Source organism: Musa acuminata, chromosome BXJ2-1, assembly GCF_036884655.1.
Source record: "Musa acuminata AAA Group cultivar baxijiao chromosome BXJ2-1, Cavendish_Baxijiao_AAA, whole genome shotgun sequence".
NCBI lineage: Eukaryota > Viridiplantae > Streptophyta > Magnoliopsida > Zingiberales > Musaceae > Musa > Musa acuminata.
In genome coordinates this window covers 5,263,903-5,290,979 of record NC_088338.1, presented here as the reverse complement: position 1 = coordinate 5,290,979, position 27,077 = coordinate 5,263,903, and the positions used below count along the sequence as shown (strand labels likewise).

Here is a 27,077-nt window from a genome sequence, read left to right as displayed (position 1 = left end):
AGAAGCCCTTCCATGACTCATTTCATAGGAAACCTTAGAAGTGACTTTATTTCATTATATTCCACCTAGATCACAATCTTATTCGTTTAAAATCCCTCTGATGTCATTGACTATTCACTGAAATAAGAGATGCCATTTATAATCGATAAATTGCAATGGAAAAGAAAAAAAAAAACAACTCTGGTGAGCAAAATAAGGCCATAAAGAACTTTGTGCTTATATGTTTTACAAAGAACAAAAACAATATTAATCTCAGTGTATCACAGTCATCTTCAATTCCTTGACAGGAGTTGCAGAAAGATAACGCAGATTATGTACAAATCACATCACTAATCAAATATTCAATCAAGCAATCTGACAAATACCTAAGAAGATCACAACATGGAGCTCTTGAATAAGGGCCTCAAGAACTACAGGCTATCTCTAATTCAAGCAAGCAAAATCATCCAAGTTCCTAGTTTTCTTTTAATTATTTAAATACAAAAAGTAAAATCTAATAACATTTTGCTTTTCTTTTAAAACTGGTACTAAATTCCCTGCAAGCATTGACAAAAACCCACCAAATCATAGTGAGGGGCATATCAACACCACTGCCATTACAAACACTAGATCCTCAAATAAGTCCATTTAAATTGAAAAGGATCATGATCCTTCACAGAAACAAAACAACACTATTTTTAACACCAAGAAATAGTGAAAACATCAAATTAAGGAGCTATAGAGAGAGTTGAATGGCATCTCAGACAAAAATTCCCCAAACTTTCTTCATGGGATATCAAAGTGCAAGGATAACAAAAGAGTTTTTTTACATCAACGATGCCGTCTCTCTAGCAATCAAAGAAACGACAAATTTATTTGGTACCCAAATAAAAAATAAACAAACACAAACGTAATAGATTGAACAAATTGAGTCGGGGAAGCGAACAGCTAAAAATTCTAAATCAGGAATCCAATATTTACCAAGAATAAGAAATAATATGAAATGAAGGAAACACGCTTAACGAACTGAGGAAAGCCACAAGGAAATCCATCATGAAGAATTCCGCAAAAACATAGTAAGTTGATCTGATCTCAGTGCACTATAGCCATCTTCACCACCCAAAACGAGCGAGTTACAGAAAGATAACGCAGATTTATGTTCGCATCACTGATCGAAAGACCAACTATGAACCAGCAGAGTGATAAAAAAGATCAACCCACAGCGGGTAAAAGATCGACATCAGGGGGCAGAAAGGAAACAAGAAGCTGATGCTGATTGGGCGGCGCTGGAATGAGCCGGAAGGGGGGGAACCCTAAGATTTTATAGACGCCGGCTAAGTAGGCTTGCTTGCGATGGAACCCTAATTCCCGATTGGTTTCCGATTTCGTGATCCACAGTGGGTGAAGCATGTTAGGGATTCACCTGGCCGTGGACGCGACGCCCAGATCAGGTTAAAGCCGATCACGGGGAGAGAGCTTGCTTCGAACCCCAATCTCGATCACGATCGGGTCCAATTGATCTGAATGAAGTTGTTCAACAGTGGAACTCATTTAAAAAGTATATTGGGCGATTTTCCTATAAAATATTTATATTTTGATTTTTTTTAGAAGCATTTTTTTTATTTTTATTAAATAGTAACTTTAATTTAAAAATACTCCTCAAAAAACTTTTCCTCATTTTTTACTAATTTTTTTAATTTATATATATAATATTCACTAATCTATAATATTTTTAATAGCATTTTCAATGTTTCATTGTGGTGTTAAAAATACTATAAATATTAAAAAAATTTATAAGTAATATCATATTATGTCTTCTTGATTGTCATTATACCATATTAGTTTGGTTTAGATTGAGAATGTATTTAAATTATTTATAATGTTTCGAGTAGGTCTTATAGTATTTTTATTACGGTATTCTAAATATTACAAGCTAAAAATAATATACCATGCCAAAACACAATAAGAGGTAGTTTTGAAAGGGAATTTAAGTTATTTGCTTAATTAGAGATACTATTTAAAAAAAATAAAATAAGAGATATTGATCTAAAATATGAGTTTTTTTAGGAAAATCATCCAAGTATATTGTACCAATTTTATTATTAAATGACAACAATAGAGAAATTGATTTAAACTGTATTTGGGCTCATTTTCAAGCTCAAGTAAATAAATAAATGGTCAGCTCAAATTTTTGTACGAGTGAAATTAGTGACTATTATATTTATCTTGTGAAATTTCGAACCCCTTGTATAAAAGAAAACATATTCACGGCCATTCCTTCTCATTTCTTTAACTTAGAGCTGAAGTCATGCATGGTTTGATTTGGTCATACACAAATGGGGATGGTGCTAAATCACGTATTCTTATTCTCTTGCTTGAGTCATATGATGGACTTGGAGGAGATAATTAAGAGTGATGGTGAAGATGGACTTGCTTGTTGGATTAATAACCAAAAATTTGGTCACATAGTTTGATTGAGTCTCGCGTTACGTCATAAGAGGATAAATTGGCTCGTAAGTAAATAAATATTAATATCGACTTTTAAAGGTCTAATAGATGTGTTATTATTAATTTAGATTTAAATATTTTAAACTATTCAAGTCAACGGATTAATTATCTTATCATATTTGATCATGACAATTAATATCATAACATATCTAGCATTAAGATATAAAAAAATATTAGGACATTAAGAGAAATTTAACTAGAAAATAACAATGTACCTTCCTAGGCTAATTATAAATTTTAATAGTAATGACGGACGACATTGGTCGTTGTAGACAATGACATCATTGAGGGTCGCCGGTGGCTATTGTCGATAAGTAAAGAGAGCGACGATGAGAGACGATATTCGCTTTACATCTTTGTCTACGCTAAAGCAGTTGTCAAATGATCCTTTTGTCGCTCTGTATATGTGTTAGCGTTGACATAATTGTTGAATAGCACATTGATATAGTTGTCGAGTAGCCCTTTTACCGCTCTACATCTGCGTCGACATCGACATAGTTGTTAAGTGACGATAAAAAGATCACTCGATATCTGCATTGATCAAGCAACACTTTCATTGCTCGGTAACTATATTGACGCCGACGTAGATGTAGAGCGACGAAAGGGTTGCTCAGTACCTACGTTGACGTGTCGCTTAGTAATTACGTTGATGCCGATACAGATGCAAAGGGGCCCTCACCTCTTATTGTCGCTCTCCCTTCTCATCCACAATAGTCACTCGCGACCCCCAACGTCGTCGTCATCCACTACTACTAATGTCATCCATCACTACCAATTGAAATATTAAAATTATATTTTTGAACCTTGTTTACATGGTTTCATCAATAAAATAAACAACGTTAAAGTAAATAAAACTAGATATTTCACTTTCATAATTATAAGAACTTCGATAAATTATTTTAAAGTCTAGGGATTGGGATGCTAAAGAGGTCCAACTATATAGAGTAAGATATAATTAGCCCATATTTTTCGAGCCTATCCATCAATAGTCACCATTAGGTCAAGCTTTATATGCACCATTAGGTCTCATATGCATTCCATTAAGATTTGATTATCAAAGATTAAAATTGACTTATAAAATAGACATTGTGAGACATAAGAGAATTAGCTTAATATTATAATGCAATCTACGAACTTTTTCACCACATATATGGTGATAATATACTTCTTGCTCTTGTACCTATAAACAATCTTAAAAAATATAAATCCTATGGAAATATGAGAATAACTAACTGTGACTAATTTCTTAGATTCACAATGTAGACCTAAACATAATTATTCCCTAAGAAATGTATTGCTACTAAATCAAATCTTGCTATTTACACTCCCAACTTCATTACATAGACACATTCATAAATCCTTTTCCAATTACCCACCAACAAAAATAATCTCCCATAACTGAATTGAATCGATAACATGGACATGACTGTTTCTTTTCTTGCTTTCCTTTCAATCCCAATTTGGCTTCATACACACACATACACATACACATACACAATGCAGTAGTGCACACTGTACCATCAAAGACACTCTGCCTACTTACCATACGACAGATGGCATCGTGTTGCTCCTGTAATTGCGATAGTATCGAACACCTGGTGGCCGTCGACATCTATCACCGTGTCGTCGACGACGACTGCAGCATGCTCTGGGAGTCCCTCCTGATCCCCCACAGCACCTCCGCGCACTCCCTCATCGACGGCCGCGACCTCCTATCCTTCTCCATGCACCGCTCCGCCAGCCCCAGCACCCTCTGCGTCGCGCCCACCGCCGCTGGGCTCCGCCGCAACCGCGGGTCCATCGCCATCACCGCGTCACCTTCCTTGAACCTCCGTATCGCCTGCTCTGATCCAACGTCATCGCGCCGCACGCGACACAGAAAGAGAAGAAGGGAAGAAGTGGATGTGCTGTGCCGCACGGGCGTGTACGTACCCATCGCGTGGTGACGCGTTCCCTGTTGTCGCGGTTGCGCTCGATGGGGCGCCTTCCCGTGACGATCTCCACGAGGAGGACGCCGAAGGAGTACACGTCGCTCTTCTCCGTGAGCTGGTAGGTCCGGAGGTACTCCGGGTCGAGGTACCCCGCCGTGCCCTTGATCTGGGTGGAGACGTGCGTCGCTTCCGGATCCTCCGCCGCCAGCCGCGCGAACCCGAAATCCGCCACCTTTGCCCGGAGCTTGTCCGTCAGCAGGATGTTGGAGGCCTTGATGTCTCTGTGGATGATTGGGTGATCTGTCAGGCCAAAGAAATCAAGAGAGTGAACTTTATCTGCATTAATCACAATGCATCAAGGTATTGTGCTACTTGAAGGTGAGTCCCAGTTTCATTAGGTATTTGGTACGAGCAATTTGGATATGCTAATTGTTGAAATTTTAGAATGCTTTCAATGAAGTTTAGTCTGAAAACAAAACTGGATTTCTAATATCTTCTCAATAATTATCTTAGGAATGTAAATTACTTGTATCTAGAAGATGATTAATCAGATGTCTTACATGCATCATGAATGTGCTTGTGTACATATTTTTATATCATGTTCATAATGAACATTTGGGAACATTATCTATGATATAGTTTGATTAGAGACTCTGTGCTGATAACATATCACTGTATGCCCTATTATTGGTTCAGCAATTTTTTACAGATTTTTAGGGTTTATTTCTTTGAATCGGTATTTAACTCTGTTTCCGATCAATCATCTTTATAGTTAGTTACAGGATAAGCAGCAATTTCATATATATATACATGCCAAGCTAATAGTTCCCAATATTACTCCTATGCAAGGTGGATGTCCTAGTGGAAGTGATGATAAGATTACAAGATGGAGGTTGATATCACTGATATTGAAGTTAAATTTGATGCAGTGTTCTCTTTCAATTGTGTGCAGAAGTTATTTAACATGTTCTACTCCAAATCTTCCTTCCCTGAATGGTTGATTTTTTGTTTCCTTTAAAAATTAGAGGCATATATTTTGGAGGCTTTGAATTTTGAATCTATGATATCAAAACTGAAGCTCAAGGAATAACCTGCATATGTGTGCAGATAGGCAACAGCATGAGCTACATCAATGGCAATGTTGAGCCGTTGTCCGATCTCTAGACCATTTCCACGTGTTCCTGCATCGCATTACATTTTCTTTCAAATTTCCATTCATAAAATTGGTCTCAAGTGTCAGAGACTGTAAGAATCTTTATCCAGTACTTTTATGATCTCAATAGGATTACTGAATCAATTTTGTTTTAAGGTGTATGAAAATAAATTACCTACCATCCAAGTGTTCCCGTAGATTGCCATTGCTAACATACTCAACCAGAATTAGACGTTCATTATCAGTCTCCAGACATCCAAGAAATCGCACTAAGTTCAAATGCTCTACCTTCGACAGAGTTTCGATTTCACTCTTGAATTCTACGCTTAAGTGCACATCATACATATTCTGCCATATTAATCAGTCAGTATTAGTCATTTAGAAGTATAAAGAACTTCCGTACACATCCTGTATTAAGCATAACTATTCCTTGAGGGTAAGGAAAGCAACAACAGAGAAGAGTGAACCGAGTCATTGCTGATACTAATGTGTATCTTAGCCAATAGAGTAAGTAAATGGCTACTCACCTTTCTGGCTCGTTTTACTGCAATTAGAGTTCCATCCTTGAGTTTCCCCTTGTATATCGCCCCAAAGCCTCCTTGCCCAATTCTATTTTCTGATGCAAAATTTGAAGTGGCTTTGTTGATCTCTTCTATGGAGAACCTTATTGTTTCTTGCTGTGTTTCCTTTTTGCTGTAAGAACCATGGGTTCTGAATCTATAATTGCTCCCGCTACTTATAGTTGACATCTTTGAACCTGCATCGCATCAGATTTAGATAAATATTTTAGCTCTAATGCTGCATCAAAGGAAATACCATGAAACCAAATAAGAAGCTTAAGTTTTGAAGGATGATATATTAGTTTCACTTCTCTGTATCAGTATTTCATTGAGACAGTATCCTCTAGATTTCTGACAGAACATACAGAATTTAGGATAAGATGTGAGTGATCTAGGCTCGAGCGTTTTTATAATGTCCTTAGATGGATTTTGCTTGCTTGACAAAAAGAAAAAGTAATCTAAGAGGATGTAATAAAGAAAATGAATAAGATCAAAAAATTTATGATACTGAGAAGATTTAAGATGGAGGGGTACAGTATGCTGGCAGGCACACAGAATTTATTCATGCAAAAGTGGTTCTTGTAGTATGCATATATAGATGTTGCTTCAGTTTTAACAGTTTCCCGGAGATATCAGATGGGTATTACGAATTATTTGATGGTAAATTGTTCGTAAACTTCAGGATCGAATTTTTGAAAAATTAATAGAAGCTAAGAGATGGCTCAGTAATCTTATGAATACTTTGCTTTTCTTTAACCTATATATTTTCATTTATTAGTGTCATCCTTTGTTTGTTTTATAATTTTACTTTTTCAGTATTTGTTTGGCAGCTACAAATCTGCAAAGAGAATCAATTTGTATGACCATAAGTGGGAAATTCATCCCTTTTATTTCTCCATGTAAACTAAAAGTAACAAACTGGTAAATTCACATATTGCAACTTTCAATCTTCAGCCTCCAATTTGTTTGGAAATTTTGTCTTCTTGTTTGATAAAATTGCATAGGAACAAAAATTTCGGCATTCAAATAAAGAAAGTTAAAGAGTCTTATCAGTTAGGGATGAATCAGGGCATACTCGAAGTAGTGGAAAAATCGGAGACATCCCTCGAGCCATCTTCATGTTCTGCTCCTTCACAAGTTGCATGGCGATGAGGGATGAAGCAAGTGACAAATCCTGCAGCAAATTCCTGAGCTTTAACTCTGAACGAGTTTGAACTCCGGAGCGTTGTCTGACTGAGAGAATGAGTGAGAGAAATGGAGCGAGCACTGCCATATGATGAAGCCTGTGAGATATCAGGATCTCGTGGGAGCCTGTGACTGATGTCAGAGTCCTCTTTCTCATCGCCAAAGCCGCTGGTATAATGATCTGATTTCTGCATACGGGAAGCTGGAGATTAAGTTGTGTTGCTACACTCCTTTTCCTGATTTCCCTTCCGGTTGCTAATGCTGTTTGAAGACTTTTTCAAGGTTGCTGTGGTATATATCCAGGGAAGGTAGTCTGCCAGGAGATGCAGGCAGAGCAAGTCAATGAAATTATTTTTGAATATCATGCTTCAGACATTGTCCAGCATCAAGCTGCTGGGTCAAACATGGGTGAATTGTTCGTGCCAACAGCAATGCAGCACAGCTGGATGGTTCTCATCTTTTCTTTTATTTGAAGAACATAATAGGATTGGTTCTGATCAAGCCATTTACTGGTCCTCCAACCTACAAGATGAATTGTTCAACTTGGTTGCCTTCATCAATTTGAGGAATCTGGTATACCCACTCTGCAAACTTCTACTTGCGAGTTTTCTGGAGACCATATCAGATGATAAAATTATTATTCGTGTTTGAACAGGTCATAGTCTTTGCCCTTTTTTCTTTCAAGGATTATCATCTTCTTCATTGCAAAATCGGAGTTGACATGTGTGGGCAGATTTGTTGCTCTTCCTTTTAAACAAATGGATCATGATATTTCAAAGTCAACCATGAGAGATTGTCAATGAATGCTGGAAACTGTAGGAATATCTGTTGCGGTAGCTGATTCCAAGACAAATCTATTGATTGGTTCTGCTAAGCAAGTGCTGCTGTCCCAAAGCAACCAACTGCTCCACTTACAGAATAGATAAAGATTACATGAATAGCTTTATGGTAGCTGTGGCTTCATTTCCTTCACGAAATCTTTTCCAACTTGTCCTTCAGTTCACCTTTTTTTTGAACCAAAGGAGAAGTTTTAGATTATTTTGGTGGAGTTGAATCATGCCAAGGTGAAGAGAGCTACCCAGCTTTGAGAGGTAAGAAATGAAGAACATGTTTTTGCACATTCTGTGCACTGTTGAATGCCGAGAAGTATACACAGTGATGTATTGCTATCAAGAAAATAAAAAAAATTCTGTCATATTTGGGTAAAGTTAAATAGAAATATGTGAAATTGATGTTTGAAATCCATTTTATGACAGTACTCTGACAATTGTTATTGTCACAACTCAACCTTTTTTCATCTGGTCAGGACTGTGTGTGTGATAACTAGGAAATTGACATGTATATTTAAGAACTACTTAGTTGGGTGTCTGCAAATCTATTTTGCAGCAAGTTGCAAGTGTCATATGATTAAATTACTTTGTTCCCTATGATTTGAAATGTTAAATATCACACTCGTAAATTGCGTTGTGGAGGCAAACAAATAAAGGGTCAAATCTTGGAATCCAAGAGGCGGAGGAGACAAATGAGAGGACCGAGAATGAGTGCGATGATGAAAAGGGTTGCAATGGAGGCGATGGATGAAGATGTGCCGATGATAACAAATAAGGATAAGAGTGGAGGCGATAAACGAAGAGCAGAAGCAACCACGATGAGGTGAATATCACAGTAATTTTATTTTTTGAGAAATAAAAACATTATGTAGGAATAAGATAAAAAGAGAATGTATTTTGAGAAAATAATTTTTTTAATTTTTTTGTAAAATTATCCAAACATATTAAGCGCAATTTAATCTTTTAATAATTAGATAATTTAACTAGTGAATCGAATCAAAAGTGTCTCGTTAACTATGCCACGTAGACGTCAGTATCCAACAATAAAAACTTCGAGGCAGATAAGATCCGATGTGGCTGCTGACTTTGACGCACCAGAGATTTGGAATCTTAAAGCACCGGACGCTCCACCGCCACCACACGCCACAACGAATGATGAGCATTTGCCGCACCACAGACTACTTATCTCCTCCCCGCCACTCCCTCTCCTCTTCAATCATCCGATGCCCGCTTGAGCCTAATCCACCCTTCGTGGTGAGCGGCTTCCCCTACGTACGAGCTCGACGAAATGGAGACGGGAGCAGCGACCTGCGCACGCGGAGTCATCGCCCACAGCGTGCTGTATCAGTCGCGCTTGGCCGTGCCATCCTCTGCTCCCTCCCTCCCGCGGTCTCACAGGCACAGCGTACGAACGCTCGCCTGCCTGCTCTTTGACTGCACTCCACGACATCCTTGAGTAGTAGTACTTCACCTCTGCTTCTGCCTTCTTCTCGCAGGGCCTCAAGTCGAGCTCCATCTTCGGCGACTCCCTCAGGCTGACGCCGCCCAAGTCGAGAGCTTGCAGGGCAGTAGGCAGTTCGTCCCTCGCCACCAAGTGTGAGATAGGGGATAGCTTGGTAACCTCTACGGAATGAGAAAGATAGATCGTTACTTGCTCCAAAACCGAAGGCACTAAACTCATGTACTGGAATCGTAGGAGGAGTTCTTGACCAAGGCAACACCGGATAAGAACCTGATAAGGTTGCTGATGGCCATGGGGGAGGCTCTGAGGACCATCTCCTTCAAGGTGAGGACTGCATCATGTGGTGGGACTGCCTGCGTCAACTCCTTCGGCGACGAGCAGCTAGCCGTGGATCTGCTCGCCAACAACCTTCTCTTCGAGGTAAGTCAAGGCAGTCGATTCAAGAAGAGACACTGTCATGCTTTATCCTCCAATATCATCATCAACACAAGGATCAATATGGTTTGTTGATCTCGTGTGCCTCTCACTTCAGGCTCTGCAATACTCGCATGTTTGCAAGTACGCGTGCTCCGAAGAAGTCCCCGAGTTGCAAGATATGGGAGGACCAGTGGAAGGTAAATATGACTGATGATTCTCTTCTGTTCTTTGATTTATCTTCCCACACGCTATAGCAATGTGAAGATGCTGAACTCAAACAGCATGATTCATGTGTCTTAGTGCACTAATAACATGAAATAAAAGAGGAACATACCCAAAGGCTCCAATCAATGCGGGTGGAGGGGGGGGGGGGGGGGGGGGGGGGGGTTTTGTGGGGGGAAGAGTTAATGTACATAAATTTATCTTTAAATATTTTAAAAAATATTGTTAATAAATAGAAGAAAAAGATCAAAACAGAGACAGAAGAATGAGCAAAAACCAATTTAAAAAAAAATTAATTTAAACAATAAAGAACAAATGTTGAAGTTTAACATATATCGAAATGAAATGATGGAGAGGGAGCATTTTGAATATTGAGAGATCGATCCATGGTTCTTTATAGTAAGTCGACTGAGTAAACGAACTTAGAGGATAATCTTAGACTCACTCTAAGTCCATCAACTCATATCAGGCAAAAAACTGTGGGTTTGTATGATTCATACAATTTGATGATTCAATGATTCGATTACAATGCTCCTAATGTAAGAAGAAAAATACTGTAATAAATAAGAAAGAAAATAAAAATCACATTAAGATGATTTAATACATTGTATATAGTCATCATAATATCCTTCAAAAATAATCTTCAACCTTTCTAGATGAAGCTATTCCTTTCTTGAAAGATGATCATTCTAATAATATTCTCTTCTATTTATTTATTTTTTATTTTATTATCAATCTTGGATAAGATACTATGAATAGATAACTCTAAAATGGATCGCCAATCTAAAGTGATTCGGATTGACCTTATTCCTACCATATCTTTGAAATGTAATTTGATTTCCATCGTATACAAGACCAACTACACAACTCTAAAAGAGTCATACAACCTTATTATTGCTACTTATCCATAATATTTTGGAGCTAATTACATATTATCCTCTGTAGTTAGACCTTTTTAGCATCCCGATCCCTAGGTTTCAAAAATTTATATTGAAATCCTTATAATTATGAAAGTAAAATATTTAAATCTATTTACTCTAATGATATAGGCTTTATCGATGAAAGATATAATATGTGACAGTATCTGCATGAATGACATGAAAATAATAGACAAAAAAATAATATGATGGTTGACGAGAATGAAGAAGAGACAGAGCGGTGCGACACCGACGCATATGCCTCACCTACCTCCTCTGCCTCCTCCGATGCAGTATCGCACTGGCTCACTTGCCTCCTCTTCCTCTTCCCTCCTTGTCGTTAGTGACGCAAATGTCTCATATACATTCTCTTCCTCCTCTAGCACCAAAGCAAATGTAGAGCAATGCCAGAGGAGGCAGAGCGACGCAACGTCGACGCAAATGCTTCACCTCCCTCCTCTTCCTCCTCCGACGCTGATGTAAATACCTCACCCCTCCACCACCATTATTGAAATTATTTTTTTTGTCAATTATTTTTGTGTTATTCATATGTATGCTGTCATGCACTGTATCTTTGGTCGATACAACCAACGACATCAGGGTAAATAAATTTAAATATTTTATTTTTATAATTATAAAGATTTTAATATTATTTTTTTAAGTTTAGAAATCGAAAGTATAAAAAGATCAAATGACCCAAAAAAAAAAAAAAAAACTTTGTGAGGCGCAAAAATAAAACAAAGGACACAATCTAATCAAACCTGTCTGCTACTTGTGGAACTCAGGTGGGTTCAGTGTGGCCTTCGATCCCCTCGACGGCTCCAGCATCGTCGACACCAACTTCACGGTGGGCACCATCTTCGGCGTATGGCCCGGCGACAAGCTCACTGGCGTGACCGGCAGAGACCAAGTCGCCGCCGCAATGGGCATCTACGGACCTCGCACCACCTACATCATTGCTCTCAAAGACTGCCCTGGAACCCATGAATTCCTTCTCCTCGATGAAGGTTGGTTCTCCTTCGCCTCAATCTCCCTTGTTCTAATACCCAACAAATTGCATCTCACTTTGCACCACGGCTTCAGGGAAGTGGCAGCACGTGAAGGACACGACATCGATCGGTGAAGGCAAGATCTTCTCTCCAGGCAACCTTAGAGCTACCTTCGACAACCCTGACTATGATAAGGTCATCATCGCTTTTGCTTCTCTGAGATCGTGTAAGAACAGTGTTGAACTCGAAGTATGTGTGCCTGCAGTTGATCAACTACTACGTGAGGGAGAAGTACACGCTGCGGTACACCGGAGGAATGGTGCCTGATGTCAACCAGGTAATGTGATGCACACCGAAACCACAAGAAGGGCTCAAGATATTACCGAGGCATATGATCAAGCACCTTGTGTGCATGTGTAGATCATCGTGAAGGAGAAGGGCATCTTCACCAACGTGACGTCTCCGAGTTCCAAGGCCAAGCTGAGGCTGCTGTTCGAGGTGGCGCCTCTCGGGTTCCTCATCGAGAAAGCAGGAGGGTACAGCAGCGACGGCACCCGGTCGGTGCTGGACAAGGTGATCGAGAACCTGGACGACCGAACTCAAGTGGCTTATGGGTCCAAGAACGAGATCATCCGATTCGAAGAGACTCTTTATGGCTCTTCGAGGCTCAACAAGGCAGGTGCGCCTGTTGGAGCTGCTGCCTAACTCTCTCTCATCAACAGCACTGCCTTCACCAAATCTACACAAATCGAGTCACAAGTCTGATTCATGAGTTGAAAAGAACAAGAGATGACAGACTTCATATCAATTCTATTCTTTTTCATGTCATCTTCTACTTGTTTGGAACATTTTCTTTTGAGCTATGAAAGAGAAAAGAAAAAATGCAAGTATTATGGCAATTAATTGTTTATAGTCTTATTCCTCATCTTTTTTCTGATATTTTTCCTAACTTGAACCAATCCAGACCACTTGACAGCTTATGGACTTGAAAGAAGATTTTTAAGTGGCAATATGGAACTGTGACTAATTACATCAAATTATAAATGCAAAGAGTGAATTAAGAGCAAAGTTTATTGATCATGTCCTGTTTATTCAACCCAAGAAAACAAGATTACTTTCCACAACACATACAAGTACAATTCCTATCTATCACCATGTAGTTGACACAACAATTAGATTTTACATCCAGAACAAAGCCCAACAGCTTTCATGATTTGGTGCAACATTTCATAACAGATTTAGACAAAGAAAGTAAGCAGTGACATCTCAGATTGCATCTTTAACTCCAACCTCTCAGATCTGGTTTTTCTTGATGGGACTCAACCCCAGTACAAATTAAAATGGAAACATTTTCAGCCGGATGCAAGGAGAAAATCCTCAACTCCTGCGTCCAATCTGAATAGACAATAAGTGCATTACCGTGAATCACGGTTGATCTTTGACCATTGCCTTTTAGCATGTTCCAAAGCAGCTTCTTGTCAATATCGGTCGCCAAGATGACATGCATTTCTTAAGCACAAGCTAGATCAGACAATTCGGATGGAAGTCTTTACAATTTTGCAGAAATGGCAAGCAAACAATGGAAGAACAAGATTGTTCCTCTCAATGCCAACAACAGATTCTCTTCTAGATGACATCATCTGCGGTGACAAAAAAATGTAGACATGATCAAATGATGTTAACTCAATACTTTCGGCAATGATAAAAATGAGTCTGACCTTTAAGATGAAAAATTAGGCAGATTTCTGACATCTGACAACAGAAGGTTATTTGCTTCGGACGTACTGGTAAAGATATGTCCTATGACATAAATGCCAACATAGAGGATTGATGCTCCATTATTCTGAGACCTCGAGAATCTTCAAAGGTAATCCATTCTACTAAAATCAGCAGTATCAGGCATCCAAACCATTTCACATTCTGACTTTATATATCCAGTCCAACATTTGGATGAGTAACCATGACTGGAACACAAATTGCTGAATAGAAGATGCAGACAACCATGATATATGTAGGTTTTTCATATAATCTTTATGTGTTTAGTCACGGTAGATAACACAACCTGAAGACCTAAGCATAATTGGACTGATGTTTTGTGATCTCACCTGAAAGCATAAATTAGTAAGTTAATTTGCAGGAAAAAAAAACATCAATACCTAAAATTTTTAGCTTGAAATGAATAACTGGACAAGAAAATGGGGTGTACAATAATCAAGTTTGCTTTCAAGTGTGTATACGAAGTTATTCTCTGATTAAGTGCAAGACAATAAATTAAACTTTTGCCTTAAGCTTGAGAGAGAATAGCAGAGTTCATTTATTTTTAACCTTCAATCAGAAAACTAATGTCATAAATGAAAAGAAAAAGTTATTTTAACATTTTGCTCGAATAGGTTACCCATTGGTACATCATTTAATTGAAGAAGTATAACCGTTTGACCTAATGTAATAAATCCAAAACTAGAATAATTTGGTACAGTACTACAAACCAATCTCTCTATGTCACAAATTTCTATTGTTCCTGAAACTTGTCCTGCTATTCCTCATTTTCTTTTCCGATGGAAGGGCCCCTGACAGATCAAGTTTTATGATCTGAACTAAGAAAATGGAGTCCCTGTAGAACATGAAGGATCAAAAGTTGTCAGCTTATCATAATCGCAGTCTACATAATGCACTCTGATTTGCTGAGCTCTCAAAGCCAGCAATTGTAGTGACATATAACTGGATGGCACCTAGACCTTTTAGGATATAACATAAGCTCATACCAAAGATATAAAGGAAACAGAAGAAGGTGACTGTCGACTGATGTTGCAAGGCAATTTTAAGTTAGGAAGCTAGGTTTTAAAGACTTGATATTGCGAGTACAACAGTTGATCAAATGACATTATAAGTTACTAAATGACAGATGGTTACTACAGAGAATTTAAGTTTCCCAACCCACTTTGATGATTGTTTTGAATGATACGTGCATCCATCAGAATAGCTAACTATTATATTGAAGGAAAAGGAAGATCTGGCTTCAAATAACAAATAGGAATGTTGGGAAAGATAGAAAATAGTGATTGCTATGGACAACATTAACGTTAAAACACTTTACATGTCATAATTAAATTGATATGATAAAACACTTTACATGTCAACATCAATGATATGATTAATGTTAAAACACTTTACATGTCATATACATGTAATTTGTATATGATATATAGTGAAAAAAAATTATACAACTGTTATTCCTAATATATAATGGTCTCCATAAAGGAAAGATAACAGCATTTTCTTGATACAATGTCAAAATGGGTTGTTTTGGATGTTCTTTTTTAAATTGATGTTATTGCATGTATATAAAATAATGGACCCTCCAAAGTCAACATAATAGCTGTTGTGACAACCATGATGACCATTATTGCAATGTTTGCAAGTGTGGGTAGTTTGTAATGAATAGCACCTTCTACCAAATGCAATGAAATAATGGTGACCGAAAAGGTATTACAACAGCCTACCTCCTCTATGAGAATTTAAAGCGCAATATATTTTCTAATAACTGGTATAATCATCAGAAATTTATCACTAGCTCCTCTGCGAAGTTTATCAGTACCAGTAAGAAGACGATAGATTTGTCAAAAGGCAGCTGTTTAGCAGTTAAAACTCCCAACTGTATAAATACTAAGATTAATATAAGAAAAAAATGACCAAGTTTATTAAAATTTCTGGTGTTACTTATCCTCTGCAATCTGATATCAGTTTGCAGCTGTGCAACTGATGAGGAGAGACAGGAACTACTGTTTTTTTTATAGAGCATAAAAAATTGGGCAATCGATGACAAGTATCACATGCACTAACAAAATAAAAAAATGAAGTTAATGAAGAACTAGTACCTTGTGGAGTAAATTACTAGCTCAATACAATCCTAGCATGTTCCTTATAAAATAGTGTGAATTAATAACCCTACCCTTCCCTGACCCTCCATGCTTCCGGCTGTTCCGCACTGGTGTCAAGTAAAACCGCAGCATACCATTGTCAACACAGTTCGGAGAGTACCTAGCACTTCGATTCCTCTCCAGCACAAGCTCCTCCCTCCTTTTGTTACTGTGCCTGTTACTCTCCAGACTGCTCCGGCTCACACCCCCATAGCCAAAACTACCACTAAAAGATCTCCTGAAGCCTACACTGCTGTTGCTCTGTAAAATTCTGCCATTATAACCCGGATGAGACCTTAGTGTCGGCCAGGACTCAGATAAGGATCTCTCCACCATGTCTGCCCTACCTCCGGTGCTGCTTCTTCTTCGCTGTATAAGCCCCCAAATGTTCCATGCTTTGCTCCATTTCCTGGACTTCTTTGTGGCAGAACCCTCATGAAGGTCTGCAGAAGGTGCATCTAATCTCCCAAAACACTCATTCCTGAGAGACTTTGAACTCAAATCTCTTAATTCCCGGTCTTCAAGTACATTGGCATGGTGGAAATGGTAAAACTCGGCGCTACCAGCAGGGGAGACTCGCGCAATGGAAACAGGCTTCACCTCAAAAGGCTGCTCTCGGATGGAGTTGGAATTGGACCGGTCAAGGCTTCGCCGGCGACGGCTGGATGAGGAGTCCAAATAGTAGTCCCGAGTTTGTGCAGACCCGCCAGGGGCGACAGCATCCTCCTCCACGGGGATCAGGCTATCCGGTCGGAGGATCGCAGCGGCGGTGGCGTCTTCAACGACGGCAAACATGGGAGGCAGCCGAGCGAACCCTGATCGGCCTCCGGTCAAGTAGCCGTCCCACGAGGCCCTCGACTCGTCCAACGAGAATCTCGGGTCGTCTAAGGACATCCGACCAGTGTCTAGGGAGAACCTCGGGTCGGTGTCACAGGATCTCCGGCTAAACGCGTCCACGGCCGCCTCCGACTGCGTGTCGCGTAGCCGATGGGAGGATTTGGGCGGCTTCTCAGCCGGCGTAGCTACCGCGGCAGCTATGCCGCCTTGCTTCTTGTCCTTGTGCTTCCTCCGCCACTTCTGAAGCTTCTTGCTCAATCCGGAGGCGGCGAGCCAGAAGCTGTCGGCGATATTCTTGGGGTCTTTGTGAGGAGGCTTCTTCGCTTGAAACTCGTGGTCTATGTGGTCCTTCATCGGCTTCACCTCTGTCTCCTCAAGCCGCTCCCCCCGGTCCATCTCCAATGACGATCCCACATGGATCATGGGATCCGCCGCCCTGATCTCATCCGCGTCGTCCTCCTCACCGAAGGTTTTGAGCGGAGGGGCCGCACCAGAAGAAGAAGGGGCGAACCAGAGGTTCCGGAACTGGGCCTCGGTCCCTCCGCCCTCCACCGATGCAGATGCCGAGGGAGCCAAGGGCTGATGGCCGCGATCCAATTCGTCCTCGCAGAAGAGGGACCAGAGGGTGTAGCGGCCGCGGGCGTCGCAGGACTTCCGCTCGGTCTCGAAGCCGGAGGCGCAACGGGCGGAGGAAAACGATTTGCAGCGGCGGAGTTCGGGGCGGAGGAAGGAGGGGGGATTGGAGGCGGAGGCCCTGGGGAAGACGGACCTGAAGGCGGAGACGGAAGACGTGGAGAGGCAGCCAGGGGTAACGTCGAGGCTGGCGAGGCGCTCACGAAGGCAGGAAGCGCAGAAGCCCGTGACGGTCTGGTCGGGGTGGAGGTCGCAGGTGGAGACCGAAAGGTAGAATGGCGGCGGCGCTACGATCTCGAGAGCCATGGAATGCGGTTGCGGCGGTGCCTCCTCTCACTCTCTACTTAGCAAGTTAGACGATCAATCATTTCATCGAACAGCATATGCTCAATGATGAAGAAGTGAAGCGTGGCGTGCGTAAGAGACAAAAGGATTTAGATGATGAGAGCGTGAAGCCAAAAGGGGGGGGTGGCGTGTGTGGGAATCAAAGAAGGGTATAGTTATGATTATGGGCTAAAATAAAAGAAAGAAAAGAAATCGGATGGGAGCAAAAACAAAAGTAATCGAGCCTCGTCCGTGCACTAGGGACTATCTATTTATTTAATTGTTTGATTACTTTCTTTTCCTATTTAATCAGATTTCATTCGTCCACGAAAATATCTAACGATCGGATCTGATAATACTATTGGCTTATTTTCTCTTTAGCATCTCCATCTTTAAATTTAAAAAATTTATATTAAAATTTTCATAGTTATGAAAGTAAAATATTTAATTTTATTTATCTTAATATCATAAATCGAAAACACGAAAACGATTGACAAATAGAAAATTTTAATATTCTAATTATATTTTTATTTAAGATGAATTGATAGTACCGTTGGAGGTCATTGATGATTATAATGGATGAGGAGAGAGAACAATGATGAAAGATGAGGTAAAGAAGAAGAAGAAACAGGATGATACAAATATCGAGTAATTATATGAGGTAATTTGAAATTAACTCTCTAAAAATGATCTAGTTTCTATCATCTTAATTTATTTATATTATATTTTTAATAATTTTATTTATTTATTTATGTTTAAAATATAAAGTTTATGTTATTATTTATTAACATCATGTTAATAATAAATTTACGATGGTTATTTAGCCTGATTCAAACTCGATTTACTTTAGGAGGAGTTTTAGTCTCGCCCAAAGTGCTTGAGGTCGCCAAAGGTGATGCATATTTACATTTGAGCTTTAGTCAAATGGGTTTCTCGATATGATCTCTCTCATGTTCAAATATTACACCTATCACTCAAATTACTTGATTCATCAATTCAATCGACGACCCACTGGTTCTAGACTTAGGTAGGAAATTACTAAAATTAAAAAAAAAAAAAAACTATGGTAGGAAATAAGGGATATGTCATACAAATTTTAATACCTAAAGCCTATCCTTTTCTTTACATCCATAAAAAAGACAACTTTGGTTAACAGCTATTAATCGTGGTTACTAATATCTAACCTAAATTGAAAATATAAATAGTATCTAAAATAACATTAATGTTTTAAGATGGAATCTTAAAGAATATTAATGCTAACAGTTCTAATAATGGAACATCGCTGTTCTCATAATGGAACAACAGTCGGTTGATGGAGATTAGTTAAATAATAAAGACGTATATTTATGTTTCTATTTCAGCGTTACATATATAGAAGACGACACAGCTTATCAACACAAAACAACAAAACGCATTTATCTTTTTGACATGATATGTAGTGATATGGCAATTTATTTCTCTGTGTTCTTCTGTATGTTTCTCTACATTTTGGTAAGCGGAAAAGAGTAGAGTAGATCATTAATCGTTACCGGCAGAACCCAAGTGTAAGAACAAAACAAAATAGTGTTATGGTTAACTCGACTGCAAGCAAGCCCTACTGAACTTTTCCAGCGGTGTATATCACCATGGAGGAGTTTAACAAAAGAACACTGTCGAGAAGTAGACTACCAGTCTCAGCATCTTACAAAATTACCAGCTACTTTTAATTGAACTACAAATAGTTTCCAAGAACAACAATAGCTGCACAAGTAATGCGTCCCATTTGTTAAAATTTGCTCACATAAGCCACTTCTCACGGCCTAGAAAAGAAAATAGCTGCACAAGTAATACATCCAGTGCACTGCATGCTCTACATCTAGCCCTTGTAAATTCTACACATGCTCACATATCCTTCAAGTCAGATTACCAAGTGATCTACTCCATTCTTCCAAAAGGTCAACCCTCTTTCAGGTCATCATAGTCATCACTGCAGTTATCCTCCTCTGGGTTGCAGTTCACGGTATGGTAAAGTTCATGAACAACCCCTTCTCCCAAGGAACATAAACCTATGCAAGATAAGTCTGATGAGACATTATCTGCATCCACTGTACCACCACAGAGTAGCTGACTGCTGGTAGCAACTACAGCAGAATGGTTGTTCACCATCTGAGACAAAACATATTAACAATTCAGTACCAACAACAAAAATAATGACACAAACTAATAAAATGGTCACAAGTGAGGACAAGAATTATTGCATTAACTCACCTTGGCACAAGAAAAACTTTCATCCAAATTGTTGAAAACAGCAGGCAGAACATTCAACTGTGGGCTTGATGCTGTGGGTGATGATGCCATAAGCATCTTAAGTGTTTCTCTGGCATTCTTTTCTATTGCTGACTCTACATTTGGTATTAGAGGACTTACAAGGCCTGGAAGCAGAGGTGAGAGGACCGAAGATATAGCAGGTCCGGCACTGACAAGATAACCCGGACCAGAAGAACAAAAATCAATTACTGGAATGTGGACGATGGGATCTGATATAAAAGGCGTAAACATTGGAATTTGTTGCGAGCATGGCAAGGTAAGTGATGACACAGAAAATGATGCAGGAACTAATGCATCAGGGAGAAGAGTTGGAAGTGTCATGGCTCCAAGCTCAGAAACATCAATAGGCAGCTTAGCTGGCACAGATGCAACTGTGGGTGAAGCAGCAGGCAACAATGAAGATAGAGGTGGCAGAGGAATGTGTTCGGAGATGGATGACAGATGTGAAGAGGTTGCTTTATACTGCAGTGAAGATGGGCAAGGGGGACACCAGCAGTAGTAAGGAGAAAACAAGGAACTTGATCTGGTTGTCTGTGATGGAGAAAGGTGAATCGACATGGGATTGAATGAAGGGAGAGAAGGTAAGGATGGTATTTCAGGCAAACCACAGGAACGAATCAAACTTGGTTCGATGTTCCTTGAATTGTCATCCTCGCATTTACTGGTACATGGAGCACTAACTGTACATGAAACAGAAACTGACGCCACTGGTTCAGATCTTGTTGTCAATGTGCTTGGATGGAAATCTCCATGCTGTTTTAATTCCTCCCTAGATCCACTTCTTGTAGATGTTACTGTTCTTTGCATTTCATCCTTGAAAATACTTAATCTTGGGTTCAGACCACCTTGACAGACAGAATGCACCTGTCCTAAATGCACTTCTACAGTGCGTGAACGTGATTGGGAAACTGCAGATGCGAACTGACAATCAGTTTCATCAGGAGTTGAACCACCATGTAAACCATGTGATGAAGCAGCTGAATTAGCTTCTGCAGTGTTTGCGCACCCAAGAAGATATGTCCCAAGATGAGTTGCAAATGAATCAAGGCGTGACTCAGAGATTCCAGTAAGACGGGATAAGGAGGGCTTCCTTTGTAGTAGATCTTTCATCTGTTGCATACATAAGATAATCAATAGAATATTAAGAATTTTCTGAAAACAAAGGCCTACGTCTGCATGTACTTGATTATCTGCCTGTAACCCAGTGAGTAAAAACATCACTATACTCAAAGGATGTTTAAGGTTTGATCCACTGATAAAGCACCATGGCCCTACCTGAGTGGTGGATTTAAAAAAAAACATTGGAAATAGCAATCATACATATACAAGCAACCTTAATGCTTGTTCATGACAGGCTTATCCTAGAGCATGATCAAATTATTGCAAAAATTAGGTAAGAACAGAAAAAGCACCTTAGCAAGCAACTCGAGGCCATGGACCTTTGACTTCTCGGAACACCAATAGTACAAGACTCGAGGTCCTGGGAGCTTTAGCAAGAAGGAACGTCCAGAACTATCTGCTGATATTTCCTCAAGAATCGCATCAAAGCTATCAAAGTCATTGCTCAAAACAGCCAAACTCTCGGCACAGCCGTTGTCCCCAATGAATGAAATGTGCATATTAGATGAAGGCAAAAGATTGAGATTCAATTGTCCCCTACACAATGAGAAGACAAGGGTTAAAACAAAATATCAAGAAACATTCAACGAAAACAGAAAAATAATGCAACTAAAAGGGAAAAAAATTTACTGAAGGTGATACTTGACCATAAACTACTATAATCTAACACCAGTTATGCCAAACCAAAAGCAAGCATTTAAAGCAAGATAATATAAAAAACAAATTTTAGATTATTCAAATATCTATATAAACTTGTGCATCTTAGCAAATGAGTGTAAAAGGTTAAGCAAAGTAATTCCTTAGGCACATGGCCACAGAAGTCAGATAGTACAGACACTGATTTAAGCCATATGGAGTTGACATCAGGAACTAGCTCATTGCTATAAGAGAAGAAGGGCAGTATGGTGATATCACAGTCTGCTTCTAATTCCCAAACCAACCTTGAAGGGCATAGAGTTTCCAATGTGACCAAGACAAACAAAGGGCATTGAAGTGATTTCATGATCCATTTGTACTCTCCATTCTAGGGCTCAGTCAGGTTCTCTAAGTAGAATATTATTTTCATTAAGGTAACACGTGTTTGAAAATCCCTCCAGGTTAGATATTTTTCTAGAAGAAAATTACTTTCAATTTAGACAAATTATGTCAAAAATTTTCAATTTAGACAACATTCACAATTTAGCAAGGATAGGTTGAAGGCTTCCATTGTTGAACTTCAGAGAAAGACAAAAAAAAAGTTTATGAATGAGAAAACTAGTTTTTCAAGCATTAAAAAGAATCAAGGCTTCAACAAGCAAAATGGAGTTATCCAAGTAGAACTTTATAGACACTAGTTAGAGCTTAAAGCACATGCAGGAATAAAAAAACGATGACACAAAGCAGCATTTTTAAATCTGAAAGTAAACTTCATATGGAATAGAAGAGTGTCATACTAGTCAAGGACACAGAAAAAGGAAGTGAAAAACTTTATTTTTTCAAAAATATATACTAGCAAAATAAACAGATGAAGTGTAAAAGATTCAGTCGCTAATTATTAGACCATTTAAACATTAATGTCATGTTATTAAAACAAAAAAATGCTTTTTCAAAGGAAAATTCAATGTTTCATAAAAAGACAAGTGAATTTAATACAATTTTAAATGGAAGAAGCAATTTAAATATTTGCTTCTGCATGTAATGGCATGACAGAAAGACCAATAATGTAAAGCAGAAATTGAACATCTTGGCCAGTTTTCTGTAAGCAAGTAATATCATGTTCTCTTGAAATGTAAGATCAGAAGTGGGATGAACATCAGAGGATGCCTAGCCTCTCCTCAAAATGTAAAATTTTACACTAATACTATTCCAACTTAGCATCAAATGACCAAATTTCTAACTAGGAGCAAAATATGACGAACCAAAATCACAAAATAGAAGTAACATCTTTTTTGCATAGTGCATTCACAGAGAAGATTAATAATAAAAATCTATAAAGAATCCCATTAAGGCAAGGAATTAGACAATTTGAATTGGCTAACATAGTGCATAAAGCAACTTTTAAGCAGTGAATAATTCATAACAATGATAAAATATTCATTATCATAGGATATTCATTATAGATCATAATCCTATAAAACTCTGCTAAAAGACAAACATATAAAAATAATAGCAAATATGTGCTCCGATAATAAAGGATCCTATTGCTGGAATCCAACTGGGATAGGATAATGATCATACAAATTCAATATACCATAAGTCTATGTAAGAAACTACCTTCTTTTGCTCATAAATCAGAGATCTTAACAGAACATCACAAACGCCCACTTTACCTACAAATCAAAAGACATTCTTTACTTGGAATGATGAACAATGCCATCACTAATAAGCTGAGACAGAGAATCCTGCAATCATTCATAAACAACTACAAATATCGTATATTTTCCAGCCAGTTGAAATGGGTACAACTTAAAATCAAGATACAATGTGTTAACCAACTCTCATATCCCAAGTAGTAGAACAGCTCAGAGGTTAAATCCACAGTACTACATAAAGAAAAAAAACCAAAGCAGGAGTATGATAAATCATCTTCAATGTGTCATTAATTGAACAATTCATTGAACCTAACAACATAGCACCAAACTCCAGCGTGCTACGACGTCACAATATACCTACCATCAATATATCATGTTATCAAAAGCTAAGCAGATCTCGATTCCCTCACATCTCTTTTCTCAGCTATCTCACATCTAAAACTTTATCTTAACCCTTCTTGTTATATATTTTTAAGATCAGATGCATCAAATAAATGTGTGGTTGATGAATACAAGAAGATGAATATGAATAAGAACTTGTAAGTCATCATGAGAAAAAAGTGTTGAATGAGATTACTCCTAATCATATATCACAAGTTTACAAATAAGAGAAATTAGTCAGTACCTAACTGCATTAATTTTCTTGAAATATCAACTTTAAGTATTCCTTAGAATTGTATATCATAGCTCCCAAAGACTATCATTCTACATAATTTCGTTAGTCATGCTATATCATAAAAGTTCCAGAAGTCATGCATGCTGATTTAGAAGTAATGTCAATTTGAAAGAAAAAAAACAAGATATTTTTCTTTTCCTTAGGTTCCTAAACTATAACCAAATATATGATGATTACAAACTTCAGCAGCAGGGACAATATGTTAACTTCACCTGTTCTAAGGATGTTAGGATATTGGCTCAAAATAATCAATTACTCTTTCTTTTATTTTTGAAACAATCAATATGAACCCGAGTTGAAAAACAAAATAGTAACACAAGTTGAAAGGGTGTTCTTGAGCCTTTTTCCCCTTCTTTTTCAATTTTCTCTTCATTTTTCCTGGTTCATGAATGTACGCTTTAAATTGTGATTTTTTTTGCCTGGCCATTATGTATTTGCAATGCATCTATCCTACAGGCTGCAGAAAACATCAACTGTGGTCTAAAACAATCACATCTCAAATTGTTGCAAATTTCAGTGCTCTACATTGAACTAACAGCAAACTTTGTGGATTTTTTTTTTCCACTAGAATATGAGAAGTGTATCTTCAAACTTTAAGATACATATTGCCTGAATACATCTTGTTTAGCTCCAAGATCATGGAAAAGAACACAAGAGATACCCTCCACATTCAAGCTATATTCTAGAGAGTACAATGCTAAAAAAGGTATTATGATGTTTTACTAATAATGCAATGAAAACAGGAACTGACCTGCATTGATATTGAACCACTGCAAGAAAGGGGAGAACTGTCATAGACTCAATAATTTATTGGAGAACTTATTTTCTTGCCTCTTACATTAAAAATCATCCATATATGCAATCTGTTTCAGGTGACATATATGCAATTTGTTTCAGGCAACATGTTTTATATCTAATTTACAGCAACAAGTCTTTCCTACGTAGATATTTATAAAAATAAACCAACCGGTTAAAGAACAAAAACAAAATATGGGTGCATGTCACATTAAGCAAATAAAATTTTGGGGCAACATAATAGATTAATTCATAGATCGACAGTAAAAGAAAAAGAGTACCAGGGAAAAAAATGACCATATCCAGCCACTTAAACCAATCAATGTAGATATATAGTAACCCGATCACTCTATAAGCACATTAAATAATCAGTATCAAGTTTATGAATTACCTTGTAGCAGTCGGGCATAAGATGTTCCCTAGCTTCTTGACTTTCCCTACACGAACAGAAACAAGAGGAACACACAGGCACCTTGCCAACATCCCTACTTCCGATGCTTCAAAATGCTGGCCATATTTAGGAACAATAAACAACTAAGTTAAAAATAAAATAAATGAGAAGGGTAGGAAAGATAATAAAGCAAAATTTGACCAAGCATAACATATCACCATCTAGCTTCCACATTTTTATACAATAAGAAAGCATACAAATCATAAAATGCAACTAATTAGTTGTGTTAATTCAACAAGTATTAGACATCAGATCTCTACGGGCATGGCTTAGCAGGCGAAAATTTTCTGAACTAGAATTCGAGTTGCTACACCTAGACATATAGTCTTTGAAGAAGTAAATTTTGACTATGATCGCGGAAATGAAAAAGGATAGCAATTAGGCGAAAGCCACATATTGCATAGTAAATCCATCTTACGAGCAATAAAAAACCCAAGAAACGGGGAGGAGGAAAAACGAGAACCTGGCTCAGCTGCGCTAGCAGCTTGTCCTCGGAGGGGCCGCTGGAGACGTTGAGCTTGAGCAGAGGCTTCGACCTCTCGTCCGCACGGCAGGCGCCAAGAACCTGTAGATCCAACGCCTGCAGCCACGGCAGCACCCGGTCGTCCCCGGCGCCGCCGCTTGCCTCGTGGGAGAGATCGTCGTCCGATTCGGCACGGAGGTTCTCTCTCAGCCTTTCAGCGACGCCGCCGCCGTGGGTGGATTCAGATCCGTTGTTCGCCCTAAATCCCTCGCCAGCGTCTCCATCCGACGACCGATCCGAGCCCTCCTCTTTTCTCGGAGGCACCATCGCTGGCCTTCGATCGACGAAACGAAACCCTTTGCTTCCTTCTCCTTGTCGCTCCCTTAAGCAGAGATCGACGAGATGTGGGCGGCGGATGAGCGGTTAGAGAAGAGATAGCAAGAATGGTAAAATGGTCGATTGGAGGATGGAGAAGGGGGAGGATATATATATATAGGGGGAGGGCGGATTTGAGGCGGTGTTATGAATCGGAGTTTTATGGGGAGTTCCGGTCCGCGCGCGTCATCCGCCACTGCCTGCAGAAGATGAGAGGTAGGGTGGTGTCAATGACGTGGCGTCGTGTTGGATCCCGAGCCACACGACGCCACCGAACGATCCGCCAAAAAGGTCGCCGCAACAGAGCGTACAACAATTCACCTACCGATCTTTTGATTGGGCAACAAGTGGGTTGGACCAATGTGTGGGACCCAATAATTTCGGCTGCTCATGAGACAGGTAAAAGACGAACAGGTGCGGTAGATAAAGATGGAAATTAAATGGAGTTTCGTAGGGACAGAATACAAGTTTATTCACATTTATACCCTCCACAAGTCATGGAACTCTCTGAGTGATTTCAGCTTTTTTTTTAATGATTATTATTTTTCTCAAATCAAACCCGTTATTTTCTTATGGTGGAAATGAAGTCTGTCTGAATCTGTTATCCAATCAATCTCGTCTAATGCTAACTTGATTCAATTGTAGTATTTTGAAATAAAATTATAGGACTTTAATCCAGTAATAAAAATGATTATATTTTTAATCAATAATGCTCTCTACTTTTCGAGCTAATGCT

General features: G+C 38.8%; 4 protein-coding genes and 3 non-coding genes across 10 annotated transcripts; 1 reads left to right on the top strand and 6 right to left on the bottom strand.

Annotated features, from left to right (window-relative positions):
- Nucleotides 1-245: 245 nt before the first annotated feature.
- Nucleotides 246-339, bottom strand: LOC135599604 (small nucleolar RNA snoR27). The gene has a single exon (XR_010481952.1). It is a non-coding gene; the product is annotated as a small nucleolar RNA snoR27 (small nucleolar RNA).
- Nucleotides 340-732: 393 nt separating this feature from the next.
- Nucleotides 733-823, bottom strand: LOC135599602 (small nucleolar RNA snoR26). Its single transcript, XR_010481950.1, has one exon. It is a non-coding gene; the product is annotated as a small nucleolar RNA snoR26 (small nucleolar RNA).
- A 240-nt stretch (nt 824-1,063) lies between these two features.
- On the bottom strand, nt 1,064-1,157 carry LOC135599605 (small nucleolar RNA snoR27). Its single transcript, XR_010481953.1, has one exon. It is a non-coding gene; the product is annotated as a small nucleolar RNA snoR27 (small nucleolar RNA).
- Nucleotides 1,158-3,855: 2,698 nt separating this feature from the next.
- LOC135598571 (calmodulin-binding receptor-like cytoplasmic kinase 1) lies at nt 3,856-7,860 on the bottom strand. Its single transcript, XM_065092600.1, has 6 exons — nt 7,207-7,860; nt 6,099-6,328; nt 5,751-5,919; nt 5,510-5,599; nt 4,420-4,718; nt 3,856-4,327 (listed from the first exon to the last, which is right to left on the bottom strand). Exons 1-6 carry the CDS (start codon nt 7,508-7,510, stop codon nt 4,103-4,105), a joined length of 1,317 nt encoding a protein of 438 aa, XP_064948672.1. The 5' UTR covers nt 7,511-7,860; the 3' UTR covers nt 3,856-4,102.
- Nucleotides 7,861-9,355: 1,495 nt separating this feature from the next.
- Nucleotides 9,356-13,052, top strand: LOC135598570 (sedoheptulose-1,7-bisphosphatase, chloroplastic-like). Its single transcript, XM_065092599.1, has 8 exons — nt 9,356-9,551; nt 9,643-9,762; nt 9,843-10,028; nt 10,141-10,222; nt 11,950-12,171; nt 12,248-12,348; nt 12,419-12,490; nt 12,574-13,052. Exons 1-8 carry the CDS (start codon nt 9,435-9,437, stop codon nt 12,856-12,858), a joined length of 1,185 nt encoding a protein of 394 aa, XP_064948671.1. The 5' UTR covers nt 9,356-9,434; the 3' UTR covers nt 12,859-13,052.
- Nucleotides 13,053-13,206: 154 nt separating this feature from the next.
- On the bottom strand, nt 13,207-18,037 carry LOC135584056 (protein OCTOPUS-like). Of its 4 annotated transcripts, none has more exons than XM_065092596.1 (3): nt 14,640-18,037; nt 13,872-14,258; nt 13,207-13,793 (listed from the first exon to the last, which is right to left on the bottom strand). In XM_065092596.1, the coding sequence occupies exon 1, from the start codon at nt 17,844-17,846 to the stop codon at nt 16,050-16,052; it is 1,797 nt and encodes a 598-aa protein (XP_064948668.1). In that variant the 5' UTR covers nt 17,847-18,037; the 3' UTR covers nt 13,207-13,793; nt 13,872-14,258; nt 14,640-16,049. The 4 variants fall into 4 exon arrangements, with proteins under 4 accessions (XP_064948668.1, XP_064948667.1, XP_064948669.1 ...); XM_065092595.1 differs by having other exon boundaries at nt 16,029-18,037; XM_065092597.1 differs by having other exon boundaries at nt 16,103-18,037.
- Nucleotides 18,038-19,545: 1,508 nt separating this feature from the next.
- Nucleotides 19,546-26,435, bottom strand: LOC135598569 (uncharacterized). Its single transcript, XM_065092593.1, has 5 exons — nt 25,967-26,435; nt 25,444-25,559; nt 21,584-21,827; nt 20,112-21,281; nt 19,546-20,009 (listed from the first exon to the last, which is right to left on the bottom strand). Exons 1-5 carry the CDS (start codon nt 26,291-26,293, stop codon nt 19,800-19,802), a joined length of 2,067 nt encoding a protein of 688 aa, XP_064948665.1. The 5' UTR covers nt 26,294-26,435; the 3' UTR covers nt 19,546-19,799.
- Between the last annotated feature and the right edge of the window lie 642 nt (nt 26,436-27,077).

Coding starts and splice junctions, on each gene's coding strand:
- LOC135598571 (XM_065092600.1), bottom strand. CDS start 7,510: ATGCAGAAATCAGATCATTATACCAGCGGCTTTGGCGATGAGAAAGAG. Junction 4,719..5,509: donor CTATCTGCACACATATGCAG/GTTATTCCTTGA, acceptor TTGGCCTGACAG/ATCACCCAATCATCCACAGA. Junction 4,328..4,419: donor AACGCGTCACCACGCGATGG/GTACGTACACGC, acceptor GGATCAGAGCAG/GCGATACGGAGGTTCAAGGA.
- LOC135598570 (XM_065092599.1), top strand. CDS start 9,435: ATGGAGACGGGAGCAGCGACCTGCGCACGCGGAGTCATCGCCCACAGC. Junction 9,763..9,842: donor GTGAGATAGGGGATAGCTTG/GTAACCTCTACG, acceptor CTGGAATCGTAG/GAGGAGTTCTTGACCAAGGC. Junction 12,172..12,247: donor ATTCCTTCTCCTCGATGAAG/GTTGGTTCTCCT, acceptor CCACGGCTTCAG/GGAAGTGGCAGCACGTGAAG.
- LOC135584056 (XM_065092594.1), bottom strand. CDS start 17,846: ATGGCTCTCGAGATCGTAGCGCCGCCGCCATTCTACCTTTCGGTCTCC.
- LOC135598569 (XM_065092593.1), bottom strand. CDS start 26,293: ATGGTGCCTCCGAGAAAAGAGGAGGGCTCGGATCGGTCGTCGGATGGA. Junction 21,828..25,443: donor TTATGCCCGACTGCTACAAG/GTAATTCATAAA, acceptor CTCATTGTGTAG/GGGACAATTGAATCTCAATC. Junction 20,010..20,111: donor AAAGTTTTTCTTGTGCCAAG/GTGAGTTAATGC, acceptor GTTTTGTCTCAG/ATGGTGAACAACCATTCTGC.